This window comes from Talaromyces amestolkiae (genome assembly GCF_001896365.1).
Source record: "Talaromyces amestolkiae strain CIB chromosome Unknown scaffold9.1, whole genome shotgun sequence".
Classification (NCBI taxonomy): domain Eukaryota; kingdom Fungi; phylum Ascomycota; class Eurotiomycetes; order Eurotiales; family Trichocomaceae; genus Talaromyces; species Talaromyces amestolkiae.
The window spans coordinates 378,728-404,594 of record NW_024468045.1 but is presented as its reverse complement, the minus strand read 5'-3'; the positions used below and the strand labels follow the sequence as shown (position 1 = coordinate 404,594).

The window sequence follows — 25,867 nt, the reverse complement described above, 5'->3', positions numbered from 1 at the left end:
GGAAAGGAACCTTGATATCTCTATTTCGTCGTGATCTTTCTTCTAGAGATTACCCATCTACCCCTTTGCATATCACTTACTTTCCCTTGCCCCTTATCATGTTCTGTGGATGAGACTAGATTGATTATGAGAAGGTTGTCGACGATGAAGGAGAGTTGGAAAGAGTAGTAATGTACATCGTTCTCAATATACATCTATACGTCAATATACATCGATACGTCTAGAATGAGTGGACATGGTACTGCTTTTGAATCATTGTAAAAAGAAAACAAGTTGTGATCAAACAGGGGATATCTATGTGTATGATGTATGGTTGTAAACAGACGACAAAAAACAACGTATATCCGTCGTGGTAATGCAAATTGAACAAGATGGAAAGAAGGATCATCAAATAAAGCATCGTTCATGGTATCGCGATCTATATGCGGACAAGAGTCTGTCTCTGCGTGATATTCATTCAAATCAAGCAGCTGCCTCCGTAGCCGTGGCCCCGAATAACTTTCTCCTCCATTCACCGCAAACCGCCTCAAAGCCACTGACAACTTCGCCGCAGACCCGCCCCGCTTCGCGCTCCTTGAGTTTTCGATCCCATTGCCCGCTTTCTATCCAGCGATGCCCTTCCTCGCGGTCCTCGTCTTCGCGTTTAATTTCTGCGACCAGTTCGCGTGCTGATCGCAGGCGGCGGGATGCTGTGGATGTAAGTTGGCGGGATTCGTGGAGCGTGTCGCTTAGTGTGCGGAGGGTGAGGGTTAGGTCTGACGTTTGACCTAGGAGAGTTTGGAGCGAGATGAGCGGGTCCATGGATGCTGCTGTTGTTTGGCTTTGTGTTGACCGTACGGACGAGGCGGATTGTGGTCTGAGAGCAGTGGTATTGGGGTGTGTCGTCTGTTGGGTGGGAAAGGGAAGAGGCAGATTCGGGAGAAGGCCTTCGTCGATCAAGGGTATGAGGTCGTCCATGGACTCGGTGGATATCAGAGGGAAGTGGGAGAAGAGGAGGGGATGTATTAATGTTTGCAACGCTCGGGTTTGGTGCGTGAGATGTGACGTGATGGATGTATGAGCGGTTATCAATCTGAATGGGTGTTAGCACCATATCTTCACTCTCAAAACTCTTAAACATACCTCGCGGCTCCATTTTCAATCCCGCTCTGTGCACCTAGATCTCTGAGACCTTCTACAAATCGTTGTATAATCTGATCGTTTGAACTGCCATTTTCTTCTATACCCCGTCTAGCCAAACTCTCAATTCCCGCTAGTCTCCTTTCCAAGTTAGGAGAGAACTCGCTCCCTTCCTCAAAGTCCGAATCGTTACCATAATCTGAACCGTCGTATTGAGATTCCGTGCGTCGATGTCGATTCTGTATTGTCTTTTGCCTATTCCTCGGAGGCTGTAAACTATTCGCATGAGTAGGCGACGTCTGTTCGCGAGGTGTCTGTTCCCCGGACGAATGTTCGTCATCATGGTGTATGTTGTTCACTTGATCATTGACCTCTATCCCGGAAGCGTCGTCGTATCCCTCCCCATCACCCCATGCATCAGCCAGCTCGTCTGCTAAATTTCCAAGACCTCCGCCGGGTTCGACTGCGCCCATATATTCTGCAGACATACGTCGATCACCGATAGACGATATAGAGTGTCGCTGATGCTGTCCGTCCGCGGAAAGCGCGCCCGGAGACTGAGGGCTTTGTAGGTAGAAATATCCATTATCATGCGCATCGTTTATTGTTGGTGTCATATCAAGACTGGACGGGTGCCGACGATGTCTCGGCGAGACAGGCGAAGATGGTGCCGACATTTTAGCGGTCGACTGTGTACGGATAGTCAAGCAACGAATGAGTGTAATTATCGGGTTTGAGTAGCACGGTTACGTAGCGGTTTGCATGCCTTTCGCTCGAGACAGGTGGGCCTGAAGCCCAAGACCGGATCGACAGCGAATGATAGGGGCGAGATGAATTCGAAGAGGAGGGAAAACGAGTCAATTTAGAGCCATCTGTATGGGAGACGGACTGTCACAATGCAATGTCTTGAAGAAGGTTTCATAAAGTGGCACGTATGGCCTATTTGTATGATTCCGCGATCTGTATGAGATGTCAATATATGTCGGATTGCTTCCTCACGTCAGCTCCAAATGTCGAAGAGCGGCAGTGGTTTGGAGTGTTTATTGACGGTATGATGAGGAGGCGCTCGGTCTCACCATTCCAAGGCGGTCAGCCGCCGATTACCCCCGCTTTACTACAATTATATCCATATTCAAACAATACCCAAAATTATTGAACAATACGGAGGATAAACGCATTACTGGCATACTCATATTAATCTACAACGTTTGTCTGCATACGTCCACTCATTCCGAATTCTCACTATAACAGAAACGATCATCTGAGCAAACGCAAAATGAGTTATATCCGGCGCATGACGCCGATGGACATGTTCTCATTGAACTTGACCAATCTCGACGCTCTGACGGAAAATTATGACCTAGGCTTTTACCTAAACTATCTCATGCGCTGGCCTTCGCTATTTAGTGTGGTTCAGGATCGAGATGCCGGCATCGTGGGATACAGTAAGCAGAGCCCTCCCCTCCTTTTCCACCTACGAAATGCGCAAAGCTAATTGCCTTGCTATAGTCATGGGGAAACTAGAAGAACAGCCCGCCGCAATGCGCAATTCGGAACATTACACACCCTGGCACGGTCACATTACAGTTCTGACTGTTGCGCCTGCATGGCGAAGACTTGGATATGCGCGGCGGTTGACGGAGAGTTTGGAGCATTCGTCCGATATCAATGATGCGTGGTTTGTCGATTTGTATGTTCGAGCAACAAATCGGGTAGCGGTCGATATGTACAAGGGCATGGGGTACGTTCCTTCTTCCAAAAGAATTTACGGTCAGGGTTCGTGAGACTAATGGATTGTTGTATGTGTTTTCAGATACTCTGTCTTCCGGCGCGTTGTCAGTTACTACCAAGACGATCCAACCGGAATGTCCGATCAAGGCGAAGATGCATTTGATATGCGCAAACCCTGCAGTCGAGATAAGGATCTTTTACATGTCCGGGAAGACGGGGAGAACTTTTTGGTGAATCCGGAGGACGTTTATTGATGAGCATATTTCCGCAAAACGTTGCATACATAGACTCGTTTAGCAGGCGCATGGGGATGACTGATTTATGAAGTTCATGGTCATATTGTACATACATTTAATGGTGTTGGAGGCTTTTTATGTGGAACTTGAAGAAGAAGAACGTTTATGTAAGAATTGAAAGACGTGTAAACGCCTACTTAGGAAGATACATGAATCCAAAGCGTAGATTCCTAATATCTCTATACTTTTGGCTCGCACAAATGAAGCCAATGACCCGAAACCTGCGATCCAGCCACCCAGATGCTTCATGCAATGTATGGGCTCTTGCTGTCTATAGCCCAGAGCGTATGAATATATACAATATATGCACCGTAAACGTGCCATGCAAGTCGAACGAGAATACATCGAAAAGAGTCCGAAAAGAATAACAAAGCGCCGCCAACGTATGCTATGTGATCATCATCCTGCCTAGGCTGATGATCACCTGAAAAACTGGTTCAAGTCCGAACCGTCAAATTCCATCCAACACGAATGAAACGAATAATCAGGATCACCACCGCGCAAGCTGCAAGACAAAGTCCACAAAACAGTTGTACGCCAAGGTAAGAATTCCCAGCAGATAGAATCGCGCCACCAATCGGTGTGCCCACCAAGACAGCAATGGAACAAAGCCCAAAACACATGCCCAGTCGAGTTCCGAGATCTCGGAAGTCCTTCGTGATGGTCATCATGACGACAGGAGGTAAGGATACGAATCCTCCGGAGAAAAACCCATAAAGAAGAGTCAAGATAATGATCCCCGCAGCCGAGTGGACGGCAATCCAGCAAAAGGCCATCAGGGCCGTAATGCTAGCAGCCGGTAAGAAAATATTGAGTGGGCCAGTATAATCGGCAATCAGATTTGGTGTGATACGGCCAAAGATCGAGGCAGCGTTCAGGATCGAGACTAGATAGAAGCCTAGATTGGCGTTTACGACTCCGGTCTGAATTGCCCATGGCTGGACGTAGATAAGGAAGTTGTAGAAGCCCAAAAAACCCATGAACAGTGCGAGACAAAATAGCGTATACGAAACTTCTTTAAAAGCAGAGAGCTGGATCAAAGATCGTCGTTCTGTTGGAAGAAAACGTGCACGTAGAACGAGACATGAAAAGGTACATGTCGCCAAAGACACAAAAGCGATGGCACGAGTTGCCCAGGCGAAGCCAACTTGTTTCTGGAGCTGATCGAACATAATCGGATAGATCACACCGCCAAAACTGCTACCTGAAGCTGCAAGCCCGTTTGCTAGAGCTCGTTTCTTTCGGAAGTATTGCGGTAAAAGGGCCACCGCGGGGACGAATAAGAAGCCAGTGCCGATACCAACGCAAATACCCTGTGCCAGCATGACTTGATAGTATTCGGTGGCGAGACTAGTCATCATATAGCCAAAGATGACCATGAAACTGCCGAATGGCAGAATGACGTGGAGATAGCCGGCGTCGAACAGAGGGCCTGCAACGACCCCGATGAACATGAGAAGGAAAGACTCAATGGAACCTATCCAGGATATCGTTGACGCCGACTCATGCGCTAGGATTTGTTCTTCATAGTAAGTCTGGCGTATGTTAGTTGGCTGTTCAAGTAGATCATTCGAAGTGAGGGAAAGTCACCTGAAATGCACCCCATGTATTGATCAGGCCCCTAATCATGACAAGTCAGCTTTGTCCGCTCATATGTGGTAGGATAGAATCAAGCATAGGCATACCATGAATTGAAAAACAAAAAGAAAGACCCAAGCACCTGCAGCCAGGCCGCGAAGCCCGTATCAAACTCATGCTCTGCATTATTATACCCTGTATTATTCGCTTGTGGAGCAACTGGCTCTTCAGCTTTGGGAGCAGTACTTTCGCTACCGGTTACAGAATCATTTGACGTCACGATGGCCTTCTCAATCGACTCTGGCGTGTCATATGGTGCCATTTCCAGGTCGATCAAGACGCTAGTCTAACGCTTGATCTTTCTCTCGAGATGCTTGTACCGAGAAGATGTTCTTGTCGCAAGAGATTCTGATATATGCGGGGTCTTGTATGTTCTGGGCAACCAAAAAAGTCTTGGATATCGAGTATTAGTGACAGGGGCCGAGGCTCGGAAACAAGTCCGAATGATGTAGTTGGCTGCGACGAATTTTCACAGTTAGGATCGATTTGTAGTTGCGCTGCGGCGTGTTCGCTCACTTTCTTGAGGGCACAGATTGTGACAAAGCTTGATATTTCAAAACGAACGGAGAAAAGGTTCTCCGCAAGAAATAAGTCATCGAATAGGACCCATCCAGGGCACCTAGTGTAGCTAAGATTTTCTTTCAAACCCATCTTACTCCGTAGTAGATCCGGAGCCTGGAATAGCGTCCGTGCAGTGGCAGTATGGCACCACCAGTAAGCTGACAGCTTCATGACCAGTACCTTCCCCTTTGGGTGGCTTGAAGTGGTCCTAATGGAGCGGATATCGGCTCTTAGCGAACCACGCTACACTTTCAGTCGAATTGAGTGCTACGTCGTTGGTTGGAAGCGCGTGTGATAGGTGGATCTCAGACCAGTCGAGTTGGCGTTGGGAAAAGGTTTGCGGCGGGCTCCACGCGCTGTGCCGATTTATCCTGGGGGAGCGCTTAGTCAGTCTGATATGTTCTTGTTAGTTAACTGTACTACTACAGTTCTAGGGATATTGGCTTAAACTGATTACTTATCATAATTGACAATCAAAAACAATGCCTGTTCCGGGTGATCTGAAAATGTCACGTTTTGTGTATTGCTGTAAAGCCCATGACTCGTGAACATTCGACGTGGATTTCTAATCAGATCGATGCTTAATTAAGTAACCTAAATCAAACCAACTGCGTATGCATGGACGTACTGCGTATTGCTATTTTCCGACTAGAGTGTATATGTAGCACAGCAGCAGCCGTAGCATATCGTTGGCTGCATCGTCTCAACAGTGCCGAAATTGCTTGCTTACCGTAGTAGTTTCGATCTTGCGAATTAAATGCATTTTTGGTCAAAAGATTGCAGTTATATCCCGGAGGCCCCCAGCAATATATTTGATTTATTTAGGATATCTGTGTCAACAATTTAGAAATCAACCTTCTAGTTGTTTGTGGATTTACCGACTGTCAAGTATGGGCGGTCAGAATAACAGGGACGACAGTCTCTAGCCTCCTTGAGAGTATCAGAATTCTTCCAGTACCGAATTAAACACTTCTAAACTCGATTACTTTTGCCGACATATGACACATGACACATATACGCATGTGGTGAGCAATAGGTTTTTCCTTGCTAACGGGAAGCCTCCCAAACCATCATTGGCCTTGTGGCTAGATATGGGCAGTTTGAGATCGTTGGAAAAAAAGCCTATGTCAAAATCATGGCTGCGTTGTTACATACCGACAGGAGCTTAAAAATCAGACCAAGAAACATGTACGTTCTTTCAATTTTGAGACAGAATGAGGTACTCCAAACACGAAGAGAAAACAATGAAGATGCGCCGGAAACTATATCAAGTACAGTGTCTGCCTCTCTTTCCAACTCCAGTCTATGCAGATGAATGAGTGATAGATGATGGCGATCTGGTAAGGAATGGATGTAAACAACATAGAAGACGATGGGATATGTAAGTTAAGCTTGTGCGATGCCGAAATGAAATGGTCTGTAACAGGGGTATGTACGAAATAATCAGACCTTCGAATAAAAGAAAGGAGAAGGGTTCGTGTATTTTGTGAACGAAAAATCTGATGGTTAAGAAAAAATCGACGGATAGTGAGAATCAATAGCGCAATCAGTAGTTCTGATACTGCTGCTGATGAAAGTAATGATTCGAATGTTGCGGTGCAGGTGGTGGTGTTTGAGATCCTACATGGCCATTCCAGGCATGCCAATCCGAACTAGTAGCCGGACGGGGAGTCATCTGCGGCTGATTGTATGTACTCTGATTCAGAGCATCCCACGTGTAGCTTGCACCGGGCATGTTGTAGATACTGCCAACTTGTGGATGCTGCATCTGTTGTGCTTGCGGGTACTGCATTTGTGTTTCGTACATCTGTTGTTGTTGACGCTGTGCAATTGCCTGCTGAACCATTTGATTACTGAGGCCCTCCTTCATGTATCTTCTTTCGCGTTCGCGAGCGTCAATGGCTCCAATGAGACCACCGGGGCTAACGGCGGGCTTCGCGTTACTATTTGACAGGTTGAAGAATGATGACCCGGTCATGCGAGCGACGTGTTCTTGTTCTCTAGCTGACAAATGCGACGAAATATCGCTTTGGTTCAGGATTGCATTCGATCCACGAGAATTCGGACGAGGCGGCATCTCATTTTGGTTCAACAGCATCGTCGAGTTTCGAGAATGAGGCCGGACAGGCATTTCATTCTGATTCAGAATCATTGTCGAATTCCGCGAGTGTGGTCGTATGGGCATCTCGTTCTGATTCAAAAGCATAGTCGAGCCTCGGGAGTGTGGTCGAGGGGGCAACTCTCGGCCGTAAACCGGTTGGGATGCGCCAAGTGTCCAGTCTCCTGATCTTGGTCTAGCAGCTGGGCTACCAACAGAGAAATCTAGAGGATGAGAATTAGAGGTGGACCGATGATGGACAAATTGCTCAGGCGTGACAGTGCGATTCGCAGGGGATTCTGGGCGATAATTAGCTAGACCAGGCTGCCAAACAACGCTCCTGCGCTTCTCTTCACCAGCAGGAGATCGTGATGGTTTACGGGCATGACCATGCTCTTGGCCATCACGACGAGTTGGTGACGGGGAACCAGATCCGAAGTTGTTCAGCACGTCAGACATACTAGGACGTCGTGTGTGCAGGTTGTGCGCCATGGTTGGTCCGAAGTCGATCGACGGGATATCAGGGTTTTCCTTGGGTGCCTCCTGATTGGCGAAGTAGTGTGCATCTCCAATAGTGACTTCCTGCTTGTCCGTGCTGGAACCTCCCACCGTTTTCAAGACGCCCATTCGGGGACGAGGAATTGAGACTTCTGAGCGCTTCGTATCTGTCGACTTGCGACTTGCGTAGTCAGGAGTCGTTGAGCTATCATCATCATACACACTTCCAGTATCAACCCGAGAGAGTTGAGGTAGTTGAGCCATAGTCCTCTCACGTGCAAATGATGGCTGCATCGGCAATACCCTACTCAAAGCGGCCTCGTCAACTGTATGTTGTAAATCTCTGAAGCTGGGGTCGGTTAACGCAGATGCTGGTTCCTGAGCGGAGTCTATGTCAGAAGAAATGACAGGCTGAGAAGGAAGCGGTTTGCGCTTAACAGACTGCAAGGTGTCAATGTGTAGGTTTGGCGTTTCCTGGGCAGCCCGCTGCGGCAATTGCTGAACGTGGCTATTACTTGTCGTTGCATGAATTGGCACAGCCGGCGCTTGTTCTTGAATAGTATACACGTTTGCACCATATGAAGAACGTTCACCCATATGAACTGGCGAATCACTATCGTAACGCTCATCTGAATAGGGACTCTCCTGGATGTTCGAGACAGTATTTGTTGTCACACCACGTAGTTTACCCACTTCGGCCAGTTGGGCTAGAGTTGAACTAGACATGCGACTATTGGCCCGTCGCAATTCGCTCGAAGCTTGGGGCCGGCTAAAGGGAACTGCACCGGGTTGATGTGAAAAGGCTGGTGGAACAGCCACGGGTTCTGGAGAAACATTGGGTCGAAATTCTTGAGCAAGGTTCTCCGCTGGAGGGATAGCATGTAGCTGTGCATCACCATCAGAGCCACTTCCATCGGACTGGCGAGTTGGTGGGCGATTCGCAGCAGCCGGATCAACGATGTGCATGGGAGGCTCAGGTGGTGTATCTTGAATAGACAGACGCGAAGGAGTGAATGACGATCTGCCAGTAGAACCCATGGGAAGGAAAGCGCTTGTGTCCGATACTGCTCGATAATGTCCATACGATGGCCCGGACTCCGCTGGGGATACAGTAGTAGATGTGGGCGTTTCGATAATAGCCTCCGCAGATTGATTGAAGCCGGGAGACAGAGGAGAAGTCGGTTCTCTGAATCGAGTCTTTCCATGGCGACCAAGGATGCTTCCTCGTTGACGCGGCCGACCACCGCTGATGCTACTCGCGGGACTGTTGGCAGTTGATATGCGCTGCCCGGTTGCTTCCCTAAGTTGCCTCCTCCACTCCTTTTCGGACCAACCTTGACTCCCGGATTTGTTAATCAAATTTACCACATCAAGCACATCCAGGTAGCCATATGGTTGTTGTTTAGGGAAAGCGAACATCAAACTCTTCACATTATTCGTATCTGCAATAAGTCGAGTCGGTCGTCCATATAGACCAAATGTGTCGAACACAGGGAAAAGAAACCGTAACATGATTTCGAGACCGGATACGGCTGGGTGAAGCTCTGGCATGATGAAAATGAATCCTTCTGAACTGGACTGCGCTGGCGAATGGAAAGTGATGTTGCCCTCTATTTTGACCAACGTCGACTGGTCAATTAGCGCCGTTGACTGAGGATATATGGCAAAGGCTGCATATGCATCAGTGATGGTTGCAATTGGTTGTGCCTTCTTTGTCTTCTTCGTGTCGTAAAACGTGATGGTTCCGGTGACGATTGGCGTGGTACGATCGTATGCAGACCGCTTTTTTCCAGACTTATTCAACCTCTGAATGTCTTTTTCACTTGGTGGTGTTATCACAAACCAGCAACGGCGCCATGGTGTGCCAGCACCAAATCTGACACGTGCCCAGTCTTCGTACTTGTAGCGGGAGCGCTCCATGATCATTCGAATGTTGTTCAACTGTCTGCCTTTGCCGGCGATGATGGAGCCTGTATAGGCCTCGAGTAGGGATGTTTGCTCGAAAAGAGCAAGTCGAATACCGGCAGTCCATTGAGTAAGCGAATTAAATGAGTTGAAGTGAAACAGGTAGCGATTTCTGCCGGCTGTTGAAACACTCAAGATATTCTGCAATGGTTTGGCATTTTTGTCGTATGTTGGAAGCGTCTCAAGCTATACATCAATCAGCTATGTCCACAACGTGAGTCTACAACACCTAGAACGCACCATTTTGATTGAGGCATCCGTTAGATTAATGAAAGTAGGTGTAATATCCTGATTTCCTGCTGCGTCCAGCGCAGCAGCATCCCAGATCGACAGCACGGTTCCCGTAAGCACTGCAAAACATTCAACCCATCTTCGATCTGCACAGGGACGGCCCTCTATAGGTATAGTCAGCACACATTCCGAGATCAACAGTCACGAGAAACATACGAGTGTCCAAATCGTTCAGCTTGAGAAAGTACCCTTCCTGGTACATCTTGTTTGAGTGGCTGTTCATAAAAGTGAATATGGGTAGCAACTCCGGTAATGTGTCTTGTGCAATTTCTGTCCGCGGAGGTTGATACGTAAACACCATCGACGCTGGGCGCGCAAGACTTGAACGATCCGGAGCCGTCCATGTTTTCGCGGTGTTGAAGCCATTCGGAGGGGATTCAGTGGGAGGGGTGGTATGTGATTTGTTGAGTTTCGATCGACTGCTTGAATCCGAGTTTGAGAAGGACTCTGCCTCTCGGGGTTTTGTGTTCGAGTCGCCCTTCGAGCCGAAGGCCGTTATGAACGATAGCACTGTAAATCACGCAAGGGATACCCATGATCAGCAAACGGTTACGGGAAGGGGAAGAAAACGTGTAAAAGCACATGGATTTGTCGATTATTGCCTGGGAAGAGTAGGTTCGACTTACCACGCGAGCGAACCATGCTGAAAACAGTCGTGGGCTAGCCTTTGAGCAGGCTGCCTGTAGATCGAATTGCCACCGAACAAATATCACAGTTCAGATCCGAAGATGACGGACGATGTAATAAAGAAAAAGAGCCGATAATTGTTGAAAGAACGAATGGATTTGAGTCGTCAAAGGAAAGAAAGGAAACAAGAAACGATGGGCGTGTGAGGATTTAGGGGGTCCGTTGAAGCCCAAGATACTCGATCGAAGTAATGTCTTAGATATAATTATCCCACCTCCGTGCTGAGTGATCGACGCGTCCACCACCACAGACCGACTGAAGAGCGAAATGAACGAATGCTTTGCGATTTTCGAGTACGGCAGCTGGCGATTTGGTGTGTATTGTTCGCTCTCGATCAAACGAACGAGAGTGCAGTCCACCAGGAGGATAGGATGGGCAGGAAAGAACATATGCGGTAGTTGCAACTAGTCAAAAAAGTGATCTGGTCTGGCAGCAGCGGGAGCGAGCGGATGACGTCGCCCCCAGCGATCCACGGTAGGCTAGTACGTCTACCCTAAGAAAGCACACCATACGCTCTGCTGTACACCGCGTAAGCTCTCTCTGCTCATATTATTCGACAGTACTCAGTAGCAACGACTGCGCCCAAACTCAATCTGCAGTGGCCAAACACGAAAAAGAAGAATACACGTAGTAAATACTAAATGCTACAACACTATGTATGTTCCAAGCCTGATTTATTGTCGCATGTCTCACTTGTTCCGTTTGGCGCCAGCGGCCAAGGTGGTCTTTCACTTGACTTTCTCACGAGCGCGTATTCGCTGAACCAGGTGACCCTTTTCTCGGAATTCTACTCCTTTTTGCAAACTCCTAAAGCTTCCCGACTATTTAGTATTGAGCCACACTCTTCCGGCGGTCACCGGAGGGGATCAGGAAAGGGAGAACAGATTGCTTTTGCAACCGTGCTACGGTACTCGAAGGACAAATGCTACACGCTCCACCGAAACCGTGCACTAAAAACTAGGAAGAAGATAATTATGGGTACCGATGTAGCTTAAATACAAACCAGGTCAAGAGGAAGTCGATTGCTGACTTTACCCAGAACGGATATCCACACAGTGTGTCTCCATAACGTCAAACGACACTATTCGAGCAATTTGTGGGCTTGCAGTGTAGCGCTAACGCTGACGCGTACAATTGCCTGATCCTGAGTCTTGAACCAATGTGGCATCGTGAAGCTTGCAAAGCCTCATGTGGAATTTCCCCGACATTTATAAACACGTATCGTTTTGAAATGGGTAAAGCCAACAATGACTTTAGCCGTGGTAAAACCGAAAACAAATTTCGAGACGTGGCACAAGCTCTACCTTGCGAATAATCGCTCGCAACTAATTTGTCCCTTTCAAAGCCACAGACGCCACAAATGAATAGTGACAACAAGCCCCCGTTTGATTCGTTACACGAGATTTACAATGGTTGTGGTAATTTTAGCCGTTTGCTCTGCTAATGTCGTGGGGCTGGTGGATACAGTACATTTACAAGTAACAATAGTAATGTAAAATACACATTGTGCCCAATGCGTCAATGGGGCTACGCTACAGTAGGTATTCTTCTCGTAAAGGGGTTGTAAGGGTCGTCAGGGTTGAAATTTAGGGCTAGTCCATGCTGCCCCTGTCATACATTCAAACCGCTATGCATATGCTGTAGAACAAACATCGCGCTAATCGCTCAAAATCGTCAAATATATCAATGAGACAACGCCGGATCAACGAATGTAAAACCGTCATTGCTCTGTAAAGTATCTTCAGACACGAAACCGAAAGATGCGTTTCCTTGAACCGGTGCCATGCTCTCATCTAGTGAGGTGAAGAATGTGATGTCGTTCATTTTTTCGTCGAATTCATTAGTCATAATGTGCGAATCGTGGAACAAAGGCGGTGCAGTGCCTTCTGGTGCATCAGTAGGCGGAATCGGGTTGCCGCTGTCGCCAAGATTGTGATTGCTATCACTCTGAGAATCATCAAACTCCAGCCCGTAGATACCAAAGACTGTGTCCGTATTCTCGTGCGCCAAAAGGGCTCGTTCCATGAATAAGTTCTCGATATCCCGCTCCTCATGCCCATGCTTACTGCGCATGTGCACCCAAAGATCATATTCGCGATAGAAACGAAAGTGACATTCAGGGGCAAAACAAGCAATGTGTCGGCCACTTTCATCGGCATATCCCTCGCCAGTCAGAAGTGTCATGGCCGAAACATTGTTGTCTGTCTTGCGTTTGCTTGGTTCCTTATTGAGACCAAGTCGTTCTCGGCGTTCGGCTTTACTGTTCATAAGACCCAAGTGTGTTGTGCGGACGTGCTCCTCCAATGCGATTTTGCTACTGTATCGCTTACCACATGCGTCTACTCCAGTCCATCCTTCCACTTTCTTCGAAGATGAAAGGTCCGTCTCGCCACATGCAAAACGTTTCTCGCCGTCATGGACTGTCCGAACGTGGACGGCAAGATTACCTTTCTTCGTAAAGCTGCGCCCACATCCGGGAACCATACAAGGGAACTGACGCCGGTCCTCCAGACTGACATCACCGTGTGAAATTTCCAGATGACGCCGAAGCTCACGAGAGGTCTCACATTGAAACGAGCAGTGAGGACACTCGGGTGGATGCACAGACTTTATATGAGCCTGCAACTCCGCGTACGAAGCAAAACTCAATTCATCACTCATACACTCCGTGCAGGTAAACCGACTCTCAGAATGGACACGATTCTCATGACCGCGCAGATGCGCAGCTGTATCGAATGCCTGAGAGCATTTCTCGCCCGTAGTCGGATTGACGTATAGGCAGGGAAATGGTTTCTGTTTGAGATGTATAGACATGATATGTTGGGCCAAGGTTGCGTGCTTGCGAAATGTTTCGTTGCACGGTGGGTACTCGGTACAGCGAAATTTGTCTCTTCCATCGTGAGCGGCTAAATGTCTTCGAAGTCTGGTTCCAGTCACGAAAGCTTTACCGCAACCTGGACGATCACAGACGTAGTCTCGGACTGCAGTATGGGCACTTTTGATATGGTGGTTCAGATGAGACACTCGAAGGAACGTCTTTTCGCAGTCGTCGTATGTGCATTGGAAAATTCGTTCGTTATTGTGGGATCGTAAATGTTCCTGTAGCCTCGCGGGACGATTGAACGCTTTTGTGCAGCCGTCGAATGGACATAGGTGTGTCTTTAACTCTGATGGATATTTCGAAGATGTCCGTGAGAAGGGTGTAGCTGGTGTTTCGTCGTCGGGACCATCGTCCTCTTCATATCTATCATCCTCGCTATCGAATTTTGATGAGGTGTCTGAAATCACATATTCTGAATCTTTGAGTTTGTTAGAGCTGGATAAATAGATGATCAAAGCTTACTCACCTGGTGTATGTTTAGCAAATTTGGAAGGCAGCTTGACGGCTGCATCGCCGGCTTTACGTTTGACCGGCATCTTTCAAACGCTGGAGTCAATCTACCAAGTCACCATTCCACCGGATACACTCGAAAAGAGTAAAGACAAGTCGAGTTCAAAGATGTGCTGATTGATGAAAGTTAGATCGATTGTGACGTTGACAAAAATAATTATTTTTGTGATAGTGGAGGCGGTGAAAGCTAATGCGTATGTTGATTGGACAGCTACTAGTGCGATACGATCTTTTCTGGGCTCCGCGGACTGCGACAATGAGGAGTGATTCACGTCCTTTGAGCTCAGCTTCGCAAACTTCGACCGCGTCGCTTTCGACGACTGCCAGCTTCATACGCCATTGTTCTGCTTTCAGAGACTTCTGGGATTACTTTTTAGCGCTTTATTATCGCGATGTCTGATTTCGGTGACCACGAGGCTGAGGATACCGGGTGAGTCGCAGCTAGGAAAAAATTTCAACTCCCATAAAGCACCTATCTTTCATGTTATGCTGGGTTAAAAAACCCACACATTTTCAAGGCAATTTATTAACTGGAATCCTCTCATCAGCTATGACTACGATGGCGGTGAGCCAGAGTACGATGACAACGAGCCAGAAGACTTCCTAGAACCCGAAGACGTTGACGTGGAAGGTGATGAAGCCGCTGCCGCCGCCGACGACGTATACCAGGATGCAGTGAATGGCGAGCGAACTATCATATCCGGTGACCCAAATGCCGGTGGTGGTCGAGGCGTGATGGAGCAGCCACGGGAGAAGAAGATAGCCAACGATCAGCGCTCGACTACACCATATATGACCAAGTATGAGCGAGCCCGTGTTTTGGGTACTAGGGCTCTTCAGATCAGGTTTGTGCACTTGCCGTCTTTCAAATCGGTAGCAAATTGGTAGTTCGATGTATTAATAGTGTTTTCAGTATGAATGCTCCTGTCTTGGTTGATCTTGAAGGCGAGACCGATCCGCTTCAGATTGCTCTCAAGGAACTCAATCAGAAGAAAATTCCTCTGATTATCAGGAGATACCTTCCCGACGGATAGTAAGTTTACTTCTGATACACTTGTTGCAAGCATCACATTCATCTGACTTATCTGTCTAGTTATGAGGACTGGACCTGCGAAGAACTTCTCTAAAATGGTGTTACCAGGACAGTCATTCAGTCAGCTTCTTATATGCATAGCGTTTGGTGTTGGATGGTTCTCTGAAAAATAATACAAAAAATTCTCACATGAAAAAAAAAGATGTTATTGTATGCAAAGATAGGTTGAGGTCAAGCCTGAACTTCTTGTATCTAAAATATGCAGGACAACAGTCGACACAACTCGGTCAACCTGCGATATTGAGATATCTCATAACTTATTTTGCTTTACTCAACGGTTCTTCATGGAGTTTGATAAGATATTCAGATTGCTGAGTAAGTTCCTTCTCAGTATGGATCTCTTGAATCTTTTTTTCAGCGCTGTTGGAATAGTAAAATTGCTTTATTGATATCGGCGCACATTTTGTGCAGCGATTCCATACTCAAAATAGTATTGTAGGTACATGCATATAAGTCCATTGCAGGTTGCACGTACTTATGGATGAGCCAAACCGCCGTCTACGCCTAGAACCTGCCCGGTCAAGTAGCTCGCACCCGGGCTTGCCGCAAATGCAATTACATTTGCAATCTCCTCGGCAGTTCCATTTCGCTTAATATACTGCTGGGCTCTAAATTTCTGAGTCAGAGGTGCTTCCTCCGGTGGTGCATAGTCGGTGTCAGTCGGGCCTGCCGCGACCACGTTTACCGTAATGCCCAGACCACCAAGCTCTTCAGCCCAGGCAAGACTCAATGTATTCAGTGCAGCCTTGGTGCTGGAGTAGAGAGAGCAGTACTTGGCTCCCGTCCTGGCTACCACGCTACCGATATTGACGATGCGTCCGCCTGGAGAACTTAGATGAGGAAGAGCCGCAGTGATGAGCAACTGGGGTCCCCTGACATTGGGGTGAAAGAGGGCATCGAATTCCTCGATTGGAGCGACCTTGGGCGACTCTTGAAAGGTAGCATGCCCGGCATTGTTGACGATAATGTCAATCTTGCGGCCAGGGAAAGCCTTGACGGTGGCATCAATCAAATCCTCTCCGAAAGTCGGGGAGCCGGCGTCGGCTTGAACAGCAACGACTTTAACACCGAGGGCTTGAATCTTGTCAACAACACCCTGCACGGCTACCTTATTGGAATTATAGGTAAGTACAAGCTTTAGAAGAATGTCAGTATGTCTGTGATATACGTATTGTTTGAGATATGGTGTCTTACGTCGGCTCCGCCCTTCGCAAAAATCTGTGCCGTTGCATAACCAATGCCGTTCAGCTTTGAAGCTCCGGTAATGATGGCCAGCTTGCCCTTGAAATCGGCAGACATGATTGAGATAATAGATTCCGTATAGATTCCTAGGATTAAGAGTATTGTAAGATTCGGTGCCGCTTATGAAAGGTGGAGGGATGAACATGAACCCAACAAGCAACGGGCAGAGATTGGCTTTAAATAGTGCCTTTCTGCCATAGTGTAGCTTTATTCATACAGCTTCTTGAGCAACATCATCAATTCAGATGACAAATGCAATGCATTGCAGTATCTTGAACATAGGATGTAGTCTGGGGACCGACAACCGTATCAGGATTAGGGCAGAAACACTAGTTTCGGCGAATTCGCCGGCTTGATCTGATTATTCATCCAACCATCGAAACATGATTTGGATTCAAGTCGTCTGGATATCTTCCAATGATTATGTTTGTTCTGATTTATAATGTACCCCTTGAAAGGATGTATGACCAAAGAAGTCCCCCACCCGAGTGATAAGCTGCAGGCAATTGCACTTCACCCAGAGACCAAAAACGAACAATGGGTCACACTGAACAGCGTCGGCATCTTTTCATAAACTAGGTACGCAGGGCCTACCAGCGGTCGTTCACTGCTCAAAATATCAGGCAGCATGTGATGCATGACATCGGCCAGTCTCGCCGTAATAGGCGTTGAATTCATCAAAGAGCGTTAGCAATGACGGAGACGGAGAACGGGATTCGACATTCTAGTCGAGAGAGTATTTCTAATCGGGCAATACGACGCTGCAACTCTTTAACAATGTCCTGACAGTAAGTACGGTTTTGTCTTGACTGTCCTCAGTTTTGGCTACGGAATAGAGGCATTTGCGGCGTATAGACTTGCACTAGGGACCAAAGGTTTTGAAAGACAACATAGCAGTCGGTGCTTTTCGTTTTTGACAAGGGTAAGAATGCTCCGTTTTGGTAAGTAGACGCTTAGAGGAAGACCACAGGTAACAAAGAAAGGAGAACATCGCGGCCTACACGTGTGTGCACGAAGACATGTCAAAGGATGAAGATTCGCTAAAGGAGAGATCCCTTGAAGCACCGGACACTTATATCAACTATATGCTCTTGGGAAGTCTAAAAGAAAGAAATTATGCAAGAACATAGAAGAGCCCGGTACTTACCCATTATATGACAAGATTGTAGAGGGCCTCAAAGAACAACAAGAAGAGAGGCATGTAATTTGGTTTCTTGTCAAAAGAAGCTAAAGCACTACACAACAGGTATCCGAAAACAAAGCTAAAAAAATAAAAAAAAACAATTCCAAATGCTAAGCAGCTAAAATTTCTGTGGCGGAGGGAAATGCACACATGAACATTAAACACTCTCATAGGCTTTTCTGTATTTTGATTTATTCAGTATGGGCCGCCGACTTTCTAATCCTCCTCGATCCTTCATACAAGAACCGATCCACGGCGGCAGCAACCGTCAAAGTACCACCAATAACAGCACAAACACCAGTCAAAAACCCTGTGAAAGTCTTGGGGCGGTCCTCACGATTGACAACTTTCATGGGCGAGATATCATAATTGAAGAATACACCCGGAATACCACCCTCGGCGTGAACACGCTCCTGATGACCTTCGGCGGCGTCGTTGCCGCCGTGTAAAGAGCGCTTGTGCGATGTTACGGAGTATTGGTGTGTTTCAATGCTGCCTGCTGTACCGTGGACGGCACCATGGAGACCTAGGGGCGTGGATTGATCGTTACCGTGGAGCTCGTCGGAACGAGCACTATCCCAGCCGAGGGGTAGATAGGAGGTTGAGACGACTTTAATGTAGTAGTTGTAGTTGTAGGCGGGTTCATTTGTGGATTGTTGAGTGCCGTCTAGGGGGTTCGTGTGATGGTGGTCGGTCCATTGCCAGCGTTGGGATACTTCATCGGAGAGTTGAGGTCCGAATCGGAGCGTATGAATGATATGAGACATTGTGTGTTTCTCGTTATCCGCGAGCTCTTTGTCCAAGTATGTTTCCAAGTCGTGGACGTGCATGTTTCCGCTGGAGAAACTGCGGCCGGGAGCGATGTGAAAGTTTCCAATCACTTTGTTCACCCGGACATCACCTTCAATACGGCATCCTTCTCTGCGCTGGGCGTCGAGTTTGTCGGAGTAACCCTCGCGCTGACATTGTTCAATGTTTTCGCCCTTACCGAATGCCCATGACTTCATTGCATAAGCTTCCCTCACTTCTTCACAGGTGTTGCAGCAACCGGGCTTCTTTGCGTTTGCTGGTGGGGGCGCACCTCCACACTCGCCGCAGTATTCGGGGTCGAGGTGTACGGCGATTTCATTTTGGGAGTGTCTGGTTGAGGTCTAATCAATAAACGGACCAAGATGTCCGAATGATGAASGAGCCACTCACAATTCAAGCTTCGAAACGTCTATAACTTTGCCGCCCTCAGCAAGTGGACTGAGTCGTACTTTGTTCAGACCGTGAACAACACCCATCTGCTGCTCTCCCGACACGTCCATCACATCCAGTGTCAACAATTCGCATGGTAGTCGAGGGAAGGTCATGTTCAAATGGATTTCCATTCGTTCTCCTTTAGATTAACAAATTAGTTGTAGATCATAAATAATTCGATGCGGGGGGTATACCTCGCGACTTATCGACTATGAGCTCTGGAAGTACCACCACCCGGCGATAGTCGGCCCATTCCCCCCATACTAACCAGAGTATGACAACCAGGGATACTAAAGTAACAATTCCACCAGACGTTGTTCGCACACGCGCATCCTCCACCGTCTTTGCGAAGGCATCGAGCCTCGTAAATCGCGATTTGGCGGGCATCTTTGTATGACTTGACTTGTACGAACTATACCAACACAACGGACAATGAAAGCATCAGCTAGCTCCTACAATGAGGGCTTCTGGTAGAATTCACAATAGAAACACAATCATATAAGGGAGAGTTGATTGGAAAGCGATTGCAATCAACGGGACAGTAATGAGTGACAATGCGAAGGCGCAATTGAGTGCGTATGAAGAAAGTCTGGAGTCGGAGATCTGGCCAGCTTGCGATTACAGAATTCCATATCGGGAAGGTAGTGGGGCTTCAAGATCCTTTATCGGATCAGGACTAGTTGGACGTTTCAGGTCACGTGAGCGCGGAGGCCTGCCGTTGCCTACAAACGTCACTGATTCATACAGCTGCCACTCACCTTAATTTTCTTTCTGTTTCTCAAATTCCCATTCTATTCTTACCGCTTGTCTACTGCAGAACAACAGTATCTGCTTCTCTTATTTTCTACTCAAATACTCGAATGATCTCGACGTGAGCGACGGCCTCAGTTTTTCGTAGGGCTAAAAGCCTTCAAGCCCGCGACAAAAATCTGCAGATCAAACGACGCTTCACCGGATATATCCTCCACGCGTTGAGCGTTTCCACCAATATTTTACTTCGGTCTTCTATCTCTTCACAATCATTTCAGCATAATATCGCCCTAAAGACCTTCTAAAACTATCATCGGCGACCCTCCGATCTTCGTGAACGACCAATCTAGTCTCTACTTCTGACCATGCCTATGTTGGGTGTACCGTCAAGAAACTCTTCAAACATGGCAAGGTCTAAGGTCGCAGGACCAAGTCGCTCTGGTGGTGGGCCTAGTCGAGGCGGTATTCGGAAACGAGGTGTTACCACAAGGACGGACCGCGATGGGGATCTCGATATGGGTGCAGCTACACAACGAGGACGTGGCGGTAAACGTGCTCGTGGACATGGTCCCTCGCGAGACTTGGCGTCTAGGATGGAACTTGATCGCGACCGTATTCACAAAGCTATCAGCAGCGGCGATGCCACTTCCCAAGCCAACATCCGCCAAGGAGCGACCAAGGCACGTACTGAAGAGTTCAGCATCACCGGTTGGAAAGAGAGCAAAGCCGCCTCAAACTCGGACGGAGGCATTCGAAGCCTTCTCGACTGGCTCGAAAAGAAATCATTCTCAACGAAACCTGGCCGCAAAAACATAATCAAGGTATGTGCAACATCAGCATTAGCGGTCACCGATGCAGTATCCGCACAGAGTCGTAAATTTTCGGGGTGTACTAGTGATTACAAAACGGACATTCTCAACGACGATCGATACTTCTCGGGATTTTCCTTCACTTCCATCATTCGGTGACTGCAGCGTACGCATTCTTTTCCGCCTTACTAACGTTCGATAGCACCGCGTCGAAGGAGACACTCTTATAGTCACTGTTCGACCGGAAGTGGTGGACAGGATGTCACAGATTAATGGTTATACATTTGCTGGAGCCGAACTCACAGTGGAAAAATTTGATGAAACATCTTCGATATCTACAGACGAGATGAAGAAACGTCTGAAAGCTTTCTTGGCCAATCGGTTCTTACCTGCAAACAAAATTCTGAACCTGCAAAACCTGGCAGCAGATCCCATTCTTCTTGAAATGGGCCTCTTCAAGACTCCGACGAGCGAATCCAAATTTTACCAAGCTTTGATGAAAGTGTGGAGTCTGGAATTTCCATCTGAACAAGCCAGCCGAGATGCTGTGGAAAATCTCAGTCTTGCCAACAACGGACTGACAAACATAAATCCAATCACTACGCTCTCCCAAAACTTTCCGAATCTCAAAGCACTCGACCTCTCCAACAACAATTTCCAGGACGAGAAGGCTTTAGACAAATGGCGCTGGAAGTTTCGTCAGCTAGAGTTCCTTGACTTGACCAACAATCCTTTCAGCTCACTCGGCAGTTTCAAAGACACCATGATGAAGTGGTATCCGAAACTCAAGGTTCTCAACAACATACAAGTTCGTACGGATGAGGAGGTAGCCGCTCAAAGCAGAGCTCCGATTCCCGTTCAGCCGCCTTTCTTCAAAGACGAAGGCAACATTGCGGAGACTTTCATCCGCAACTTCTTCCTCGGCTTCGACAAAGACCGCAACGGTACCCTAAATTTGTACTACGATAACAACTCGTCTTTCTCGTACAACGTTAACCCCGTTGCTCCACGTTCGGCACAAGACATCGCAACGACACCTGCTCCCGGCTGGGACAGTTGGATCAAGGGCAGTCGCAACCTAAAGAAAATACATCATGCCCCTGCGCGAATGAGTCGTATGTACGTTGGTATTGAAAAAATTCGCGAGATCTGGAACACCATGCCACAAACACAGCACCCTGGTCTCGATCAACCTGCGCAATGGTTATTTGAATGCCATTTGATTCCATGTCTTCCGGACGCCACTGGTCAGAGTCCATCTGGCGTGGGAGGTTTTCTTATTACGATACATGGTCAATTCGACGAATCAAGCGGCGGTAAAGTTGAAACCCGCAGTTTTGACCGTACATTCATTCTGGGACCTAGTCCTGGCCCTGAAAACGTCAAGGTTATCAGCGATATGCTCACTCTCAGAGCATACGGCGGTTATACTGCCTGGGATGTCAACACCAAAATCGACACTGCACCCGCTGCTGGTGTACCAACAGCTCACCCAGAGGCACCGCAAGGTTACGGGATGCCAGCGCCCGGAAAGCCCGATGTCCAAGTTCAACAGGAACAGTTAGTTCTCCAACTCAGCTTTGCAACACAGCTGAAGTTGGAGTTCTCGCAACGGGCTCTCGTGCAGCATAATTGGAGCATTGAAGGAGCTCTGCGAGCTTTCGAAGAATCGAAGGTAACTATTATTCTCCTTACTGACCATACACAGAAGACTAACAACTTTCCTATAGGCCCAGAATCAAATTCCTGCAGAAGCATTTGTTGCTTTAGCCTAGATGAGAGGGATCTCCCATCATACACACAATATCTACATTGCTTTATCATAAGCAAATCTTCTTTGCTAATCTTGTTTTCTCTCGTACATGTGGCATCTTGAGCTAAGATCAATTATGGCGCTGGGGTGGTTTTATTCCTTTTTAAATAAAACATTGTACACATTTGATATGTAACATGACAATGATTTTGCATGGTTTGATGGAGCATGGTGAATTGTTTTATTTACTTCTTGTTACAAAAGAAACTTTGAAATGTAATATGATATCGCTTATTCCAAGCACATGTATATTGCTCTGGCAAGCAGAACTAGAAATCTCTTCTAACCAGCTCAATTCCAGTATTCAAGTAATAGAGCATATTTGCGAGAACAAATTGAACAGTAGTGGCTTGCAAAAACTAGAAACCAATCTTGAAACTTGTGCTATGACCGTTTCTTCAGCTTACGTAGAGTAGATTAGCTCGTGATGCCGCCAAGACCCTCCGCCGCGTCGGACATGCTCACCAAGAAGCTCCCCCGGACCATGTGCGTTTGTTAACAGATTATATTTCTGGGACCAAATTACATTCTGAGATGCTATCTGCAAAACGGAAATCCAACTATTCCAGTCCATAGCTGTTGATGCCTCAAGTGCTATATCCGCATATGTTCCTTGACCAACGACTATCCGGCTTGTGGAGGCTGTAGCCAGCTACAATCTATTGATATCGAGTCGCTCAACGTATGATCTGGTCGGACGACTGCCAGCCACATGTCCGCCAACGAGACGTCGGTTATTGATCCTCTGGATGCAGGTAGGCTACAGGATTATCAAGACGCTTCAATGGTTATCTGACTTTTTGCCAGTCGACTATGATCCCATTGCGCATCTAAACGGCATCTTCTCCCACCCGTCCAGCCTTTCCTCGGTCTCGCAAACCTCCGAAGCCCTCCGCAAATACCAAAATGAGCTGGACACCGATATCGCACGACTGGTAGAGGAACAGGTCACTTCCAATGCAGAGAGTGTGCAACGTATCCAGGCCGCCAAGGCGGACCTGTCGGAGCTGTTCAAGAAGATAGACGATGTGCGAGAACGTGCCTCTAGGACAGAGCAATCGATCACGGATATGACAGCGGATATCAAACAGCTGGATAATGCGAAGAAGAATTTGACAGTTTCAATGACGGCGCTGAAGCGTTTGCAGATGTTGACGACCGCCTACGAACAGTTACGAGCATTAGCGAAGACGAGGCAGTATCGGGATTGCGCGCAATTACTTCAGGCGGTGATTCAACTCATGGCTCATTTCAAATCCTACAGGTCGATAGACCAAATAGCCGTCTTGAGTAGGAATGTGGCGGATGTTCAGCGCGAGCTTCTTGAACAGGTCTGTGAGGATTTCGAGATCACATTCGCCAAAGGGGAAGTTGTACAGAGACGAGTGATGCTTGCGGAAGCGTGTCTGGTTATGGATGCTTTGGGGGATAATGCGCGGTCGAGATTGACAACCTGGTATTGCAATACCCAACTTCGAGAATATCGGCAAGTCTTCCGTGGCAATGAGGAGGCTGGATCTTTAGATAATATATCTCGGCGCTACTCTTGGTTTAAAAGGATGATGAAAACATATGACGAAGAGCATGCAAATATCTTCCCGGCGACATGGAGAGTTAATGAAGTACTGGCGAATGCTTTCTGTGAATCTACCCGAGATGATTTTAAGGGTATATTGTCAAGGTCCGTTAGGAGTGGGCAGACAATAGATGTCAACCTTTTACTTTCATGCCTACAGGAAACTCTGGACTTTGAGCATTCCCTAGATCGAAGGTTTGCACAGACATCAAGAGCTTCCATGGACACGGTGGCATCTTCGATTGAGTCCCCTTTCTCTATACAGAGCATATCCGAAGCTTTSGAGCCATATCTGGGGGTCTGGGTTGAAGCACAAGACAAGCAATTGGCTGCTTTGCTGCCTAAATATCGACAACAGCCGTTGAAGCGCGAGGACGAAGAATTTCATGCCCAGCTTGTCATTTCGTCCTCCACAGAGCTGTTCACTTTCTACCGACATTCACTTGCACAGTGCGCAAAGCTTTCTACGGGTAACAGTCTAGCCGAGTTATCGAAAGTGTTTGCAAAATACCTGGATCAATATGCACAGCAGGTACTTCTTCATTACATCAGTGAGCGGGCGACGACCCAGCCGCCATCCAAAGTACCTTCGATTGAGGATCTTATTTTGGTGCTCAATACGGCAGATTATTGCTATACTACTAGCACTCAATTAGAAGAGAAGATCAAGGGACGAATTGATGAGAAATTCAGAAACTCTGTTGATTTCGAGAGCCAAGCCGACGCTTTTATGGGAATTGCTAGCGCTGCTGTTCGAGGGCTGGTCCGAAAACTTGAAGTTCAACTTGAGCCGTGTTGGCGTGAAATGCGAAACTTTCCTTGGAATAAACTGGAGAACGTTGGCGATCAAAGCCCCTATGTTGGGGAGCTACTTTCAAAGACTAAGACGCAAGCAGAGGATATCTTACAGTCTCTTCACAAGCAGCAGTATGCAAGAGCATTTGCCGATAATACTGTCGAATTCATATCGAACACTTTTATCACTACTGTCTATTCATGTCGACCAGTTTCTGAAACAGGCGCTGAGCAGGTAATACAATCCCTATGCAAGTTATGATACTTTTTACTGCAGCTCTGACTTATTGATAATAGATGCTACTCGATCTCTATACTTTGAAAAGTGGCCTAACGTCGTTGCTTCCTTCTCCTGCACCTCCCGGTTTTGTGAAGCGAGTCAACTCAAGCTTCACAAAAGTTGACTGTCTTCTAAAGACAGTCCAAGTCCGTCCATCACCACCCGAAGCCTTGGTTCAAGCGTACCTCATCCACATTGCGGACCGAAGCGAGCCCAACTTCCGTCGAGTTTTGGAAATCAAGGGTATACGAACCAAGCAGGACCAGAGCCAACTCGTTGAACTATTCAACTTACACCGAGCATCGGACCGTCACGCCCCAAATCTACAGCAGAGTAACCCACTATTTGCCTTCTTACAGCCTTCGGCATCAGCGTCAGGCCCCAGTGGACCAGGCTTAACCGTCTCTCAGGGATTGAGCAATTTGGGTACGACTGCAGCCACATCGATCACCGGACCCGGTCGCTTTGATCCGTCCACTCTCGGCTCTGCTATTATATCTGCTGCAAGGGACGGCGTTGAACGATTCCCGCTTGGCTCTGCTACCGGGCACACGGGCTCTGGTCCCACCTCGCCCGGACCGGAGGGACAACGTGTAATCCATGATGGCTTTGACGTAAACGGTGCTTCTACGCCTTCTTCGGCAACTACGCAACTGAATGAGAATCTGAAGAATATTGGCAAATTCTTCCGACGTGACCTCGGAGGTTTTGGTGGGAGGTTTGGTCGATCGGGTGATGATTCTAATCGGTAATATGTACATGTAGCGAATATTTTTGCGCTGCTAGCGACTTGGAGTAGAGGTCTTTTG

At 47.5% G+C, this 25,867-nt stretch overlaps 10 protein-coding genes across 10 annotated transcripts; 4 read left to right on the top strand and 6 right to left on the bottom strand.

The window, feature by feature from the left end:
* Window positions 1–462: 462 nt before the first annotated feature.
* On the bottom strand, window positions 463–1,796 carry BHQ10_005177 (uncharacterized protein; the record flags this gene model as incomplete). The annotated part of the gene is made up of 2 exons (XM_040877624.1): window positions 463–1,072; window positions 1,123–1,796. 2 exons carry the CDS (start codon window positions 1,794–1,796, stop codon window positions 463–465), a joined length of 1,284 nt encoding a protein of 427 aa, XP_040733681.1.
* Window positions 1,797–2,395: 599 nt separating this feature from the next.
* On the top strand, window positions 2,396–3,104 carry BHQ10_005176 (uncharacterized protein; the record flags this gene model as incomplete). Its single annotated transcript, XM_040877623.1, has 3 exons — window positions 2,396–2,564; window positions 2,629–2,860; window positions 2,933–3,104. 3 exons carry the CDS (start codon window positions 2,396–2,398, stop codon window positions 3,102–3,104), a joined length of 573 nt encoding a protein of 190 aa, XP_040733680.1.
* Window positions 3,105–3,583: 479 nt separating this feature from the next.
* Window positions 3,584–5,046, bottom strand: BHQ10_005175 (uncharacterized protein; the record flags this gene model as incomplete). Its single annotated transcript, XM_040877622.1, has 3 exons — window positions 3,584–4,681; window positions 4,737–4,767; window positions 4,832–5,046. The coding sequence occupies 3 exons, from the start codon at window positions 5,044–5,046 to the stop codon at window positions 3,584–3,586; spliced, it is 1,344 nt and encodes a 447-aa protein (XP_040733679.1).
* A 1,845-nt stretch (window positions 5,047–6,891) lies between these two features.
* Window positions 6,892–10,839, bottom strand: BHQ10_005174 (uncharacterized protein; the record flags this gene model as incomplete). The annotated part of the gene is made up of 4 exons (XM_040877621.1): window positions 6,892–10,092; window positions 10,147–10,301; window positions 10,354–10,707; window positions 10,824–10,839. 4 exons carry the CDS (start codon window positions 10,837–10,839, stop codon window positions 6,892–6,894), a joined length of 3,726 nt encoding a protein of 1,241 aa, XP_040733678.1.
* A 1,728-nt stretch (window positions 10,840–12,567) lies between these two features.
* BHQ10_005173 (uncharacterized protein) lies at window positions 12,568–14,301 on the bottom strand (the record flags this gene model as incomplete). Its single annotated transcript, XM_040877620.1, has 2 exons — window positions 12,568–14,177; window positions 14,232–14,301. 2 exons carry the CDS (start codon window positions 14,299–14,301, stop codon window positions 12,568–12,570), a joined length of 1,680 nt encoding a protein of 559 aa, XP_040733677.1.
* Window positions 14,302–14,667: 366 nt separating this feature from the next.
* BHQ10_005172 (uncharacterized protein) lies at window positions 14,668–15,402 on the top strand (the record flags this gene model as incomplete). The annotated part of the gene is made up of 4 exons (XM_040877619.1): window positions 14,668–14,705; window positions 14,824–15,120; window positions 15,189–15,308; window positions 15,369–15,402. The coding sequence occupies 4 exons, from the start codon at window positions 14,668–14,670 to the stop codon at window positions 15,400–15,402; spliced, it is 489 nt and encodes a 162-aa protein (XP_040733676.1).
* A 441-nt stretch (window positions 15,403–15,843) lies between these two features.
* BHQ10_005171 (uncharacterized protein) lies at window positions 15,844–16,667 on the bottom strand (the record flags this gene model as incomplete). The annotated part of the gene is made up of 2 exons (XM_040877618.1): window positions 15,844–16,503; window positions 16,563–16,667. 2 exons carry the CDS (start codon window positions 16,665–16,667, stop codon window positions 15,844–15,846), a joined length of 765 nt encoding a protein of 254 aa, XP_040733675.1.
* A 1,317-nt stretch (window positions 16,668–17,984) lies between these two features.
* On the bottom strand, window positions 17,985–19,422 carry BHQ10_005170 (uncharacterized protein; the record flags this gene model as incomplete). The annotated part of the gene is made up of 3 exons (XM_040877617.1): window positions 17,985–18,933; window positions 18,994–19,174; window positions 19,230–19,422. The coding sequence occupies 3 exons, from the start codon at window positions 19,420–19,422 to the stop codon at window positions 17,985–17,987; spliced, it is 1,323 nt and encodes a 440-aa protein (XP_040733674.1).
* A 767-nt stretch (window positions 19,423–20,189) lies between these two features.
* Window positions 20,190–22,369, top strand: BHQ10_005169 (uncharacterized protein; the record flags this gene model as incomplete). The annotated part of the gene is made up of 3 exons (XM_040877615.1): window positions 20,190–20,606; window positions 20,797–22,269; window positions 22,325–22,369. The coding sequence occupies 3 exons, from the start codon at window positions 20,190–20,192 to the stop codon at window positions 22,367–22,369; spliced, it is 1,935 nt and encodes a 644-aa protein (XP_040733673.1).
* Window positions 22,370–23,119: 750 nt separating this feature from the next.
* On the top strand, window positions 23,120–25,810 carry BHQ10_005168 (uncharacterized protein; the record flags this gene model as incomplete). Its single annotated transcript, XM_040877614.1, has 3 exons — window positions 23,120–23,162; window positions 23,215–25,013; window positions 25,076–25,810. The coding sequence occupies 3 exons, from the start codon at window positions 23,120–23,122 to the stop codon at window positions 25,808–25,810; spliced, it is 2,577 nt and encodes an 858-aa protein (XP_040733672.1).
* Between the last annotated feature and the right edge of the window lie 57 nt (window positions 25,811–25,867).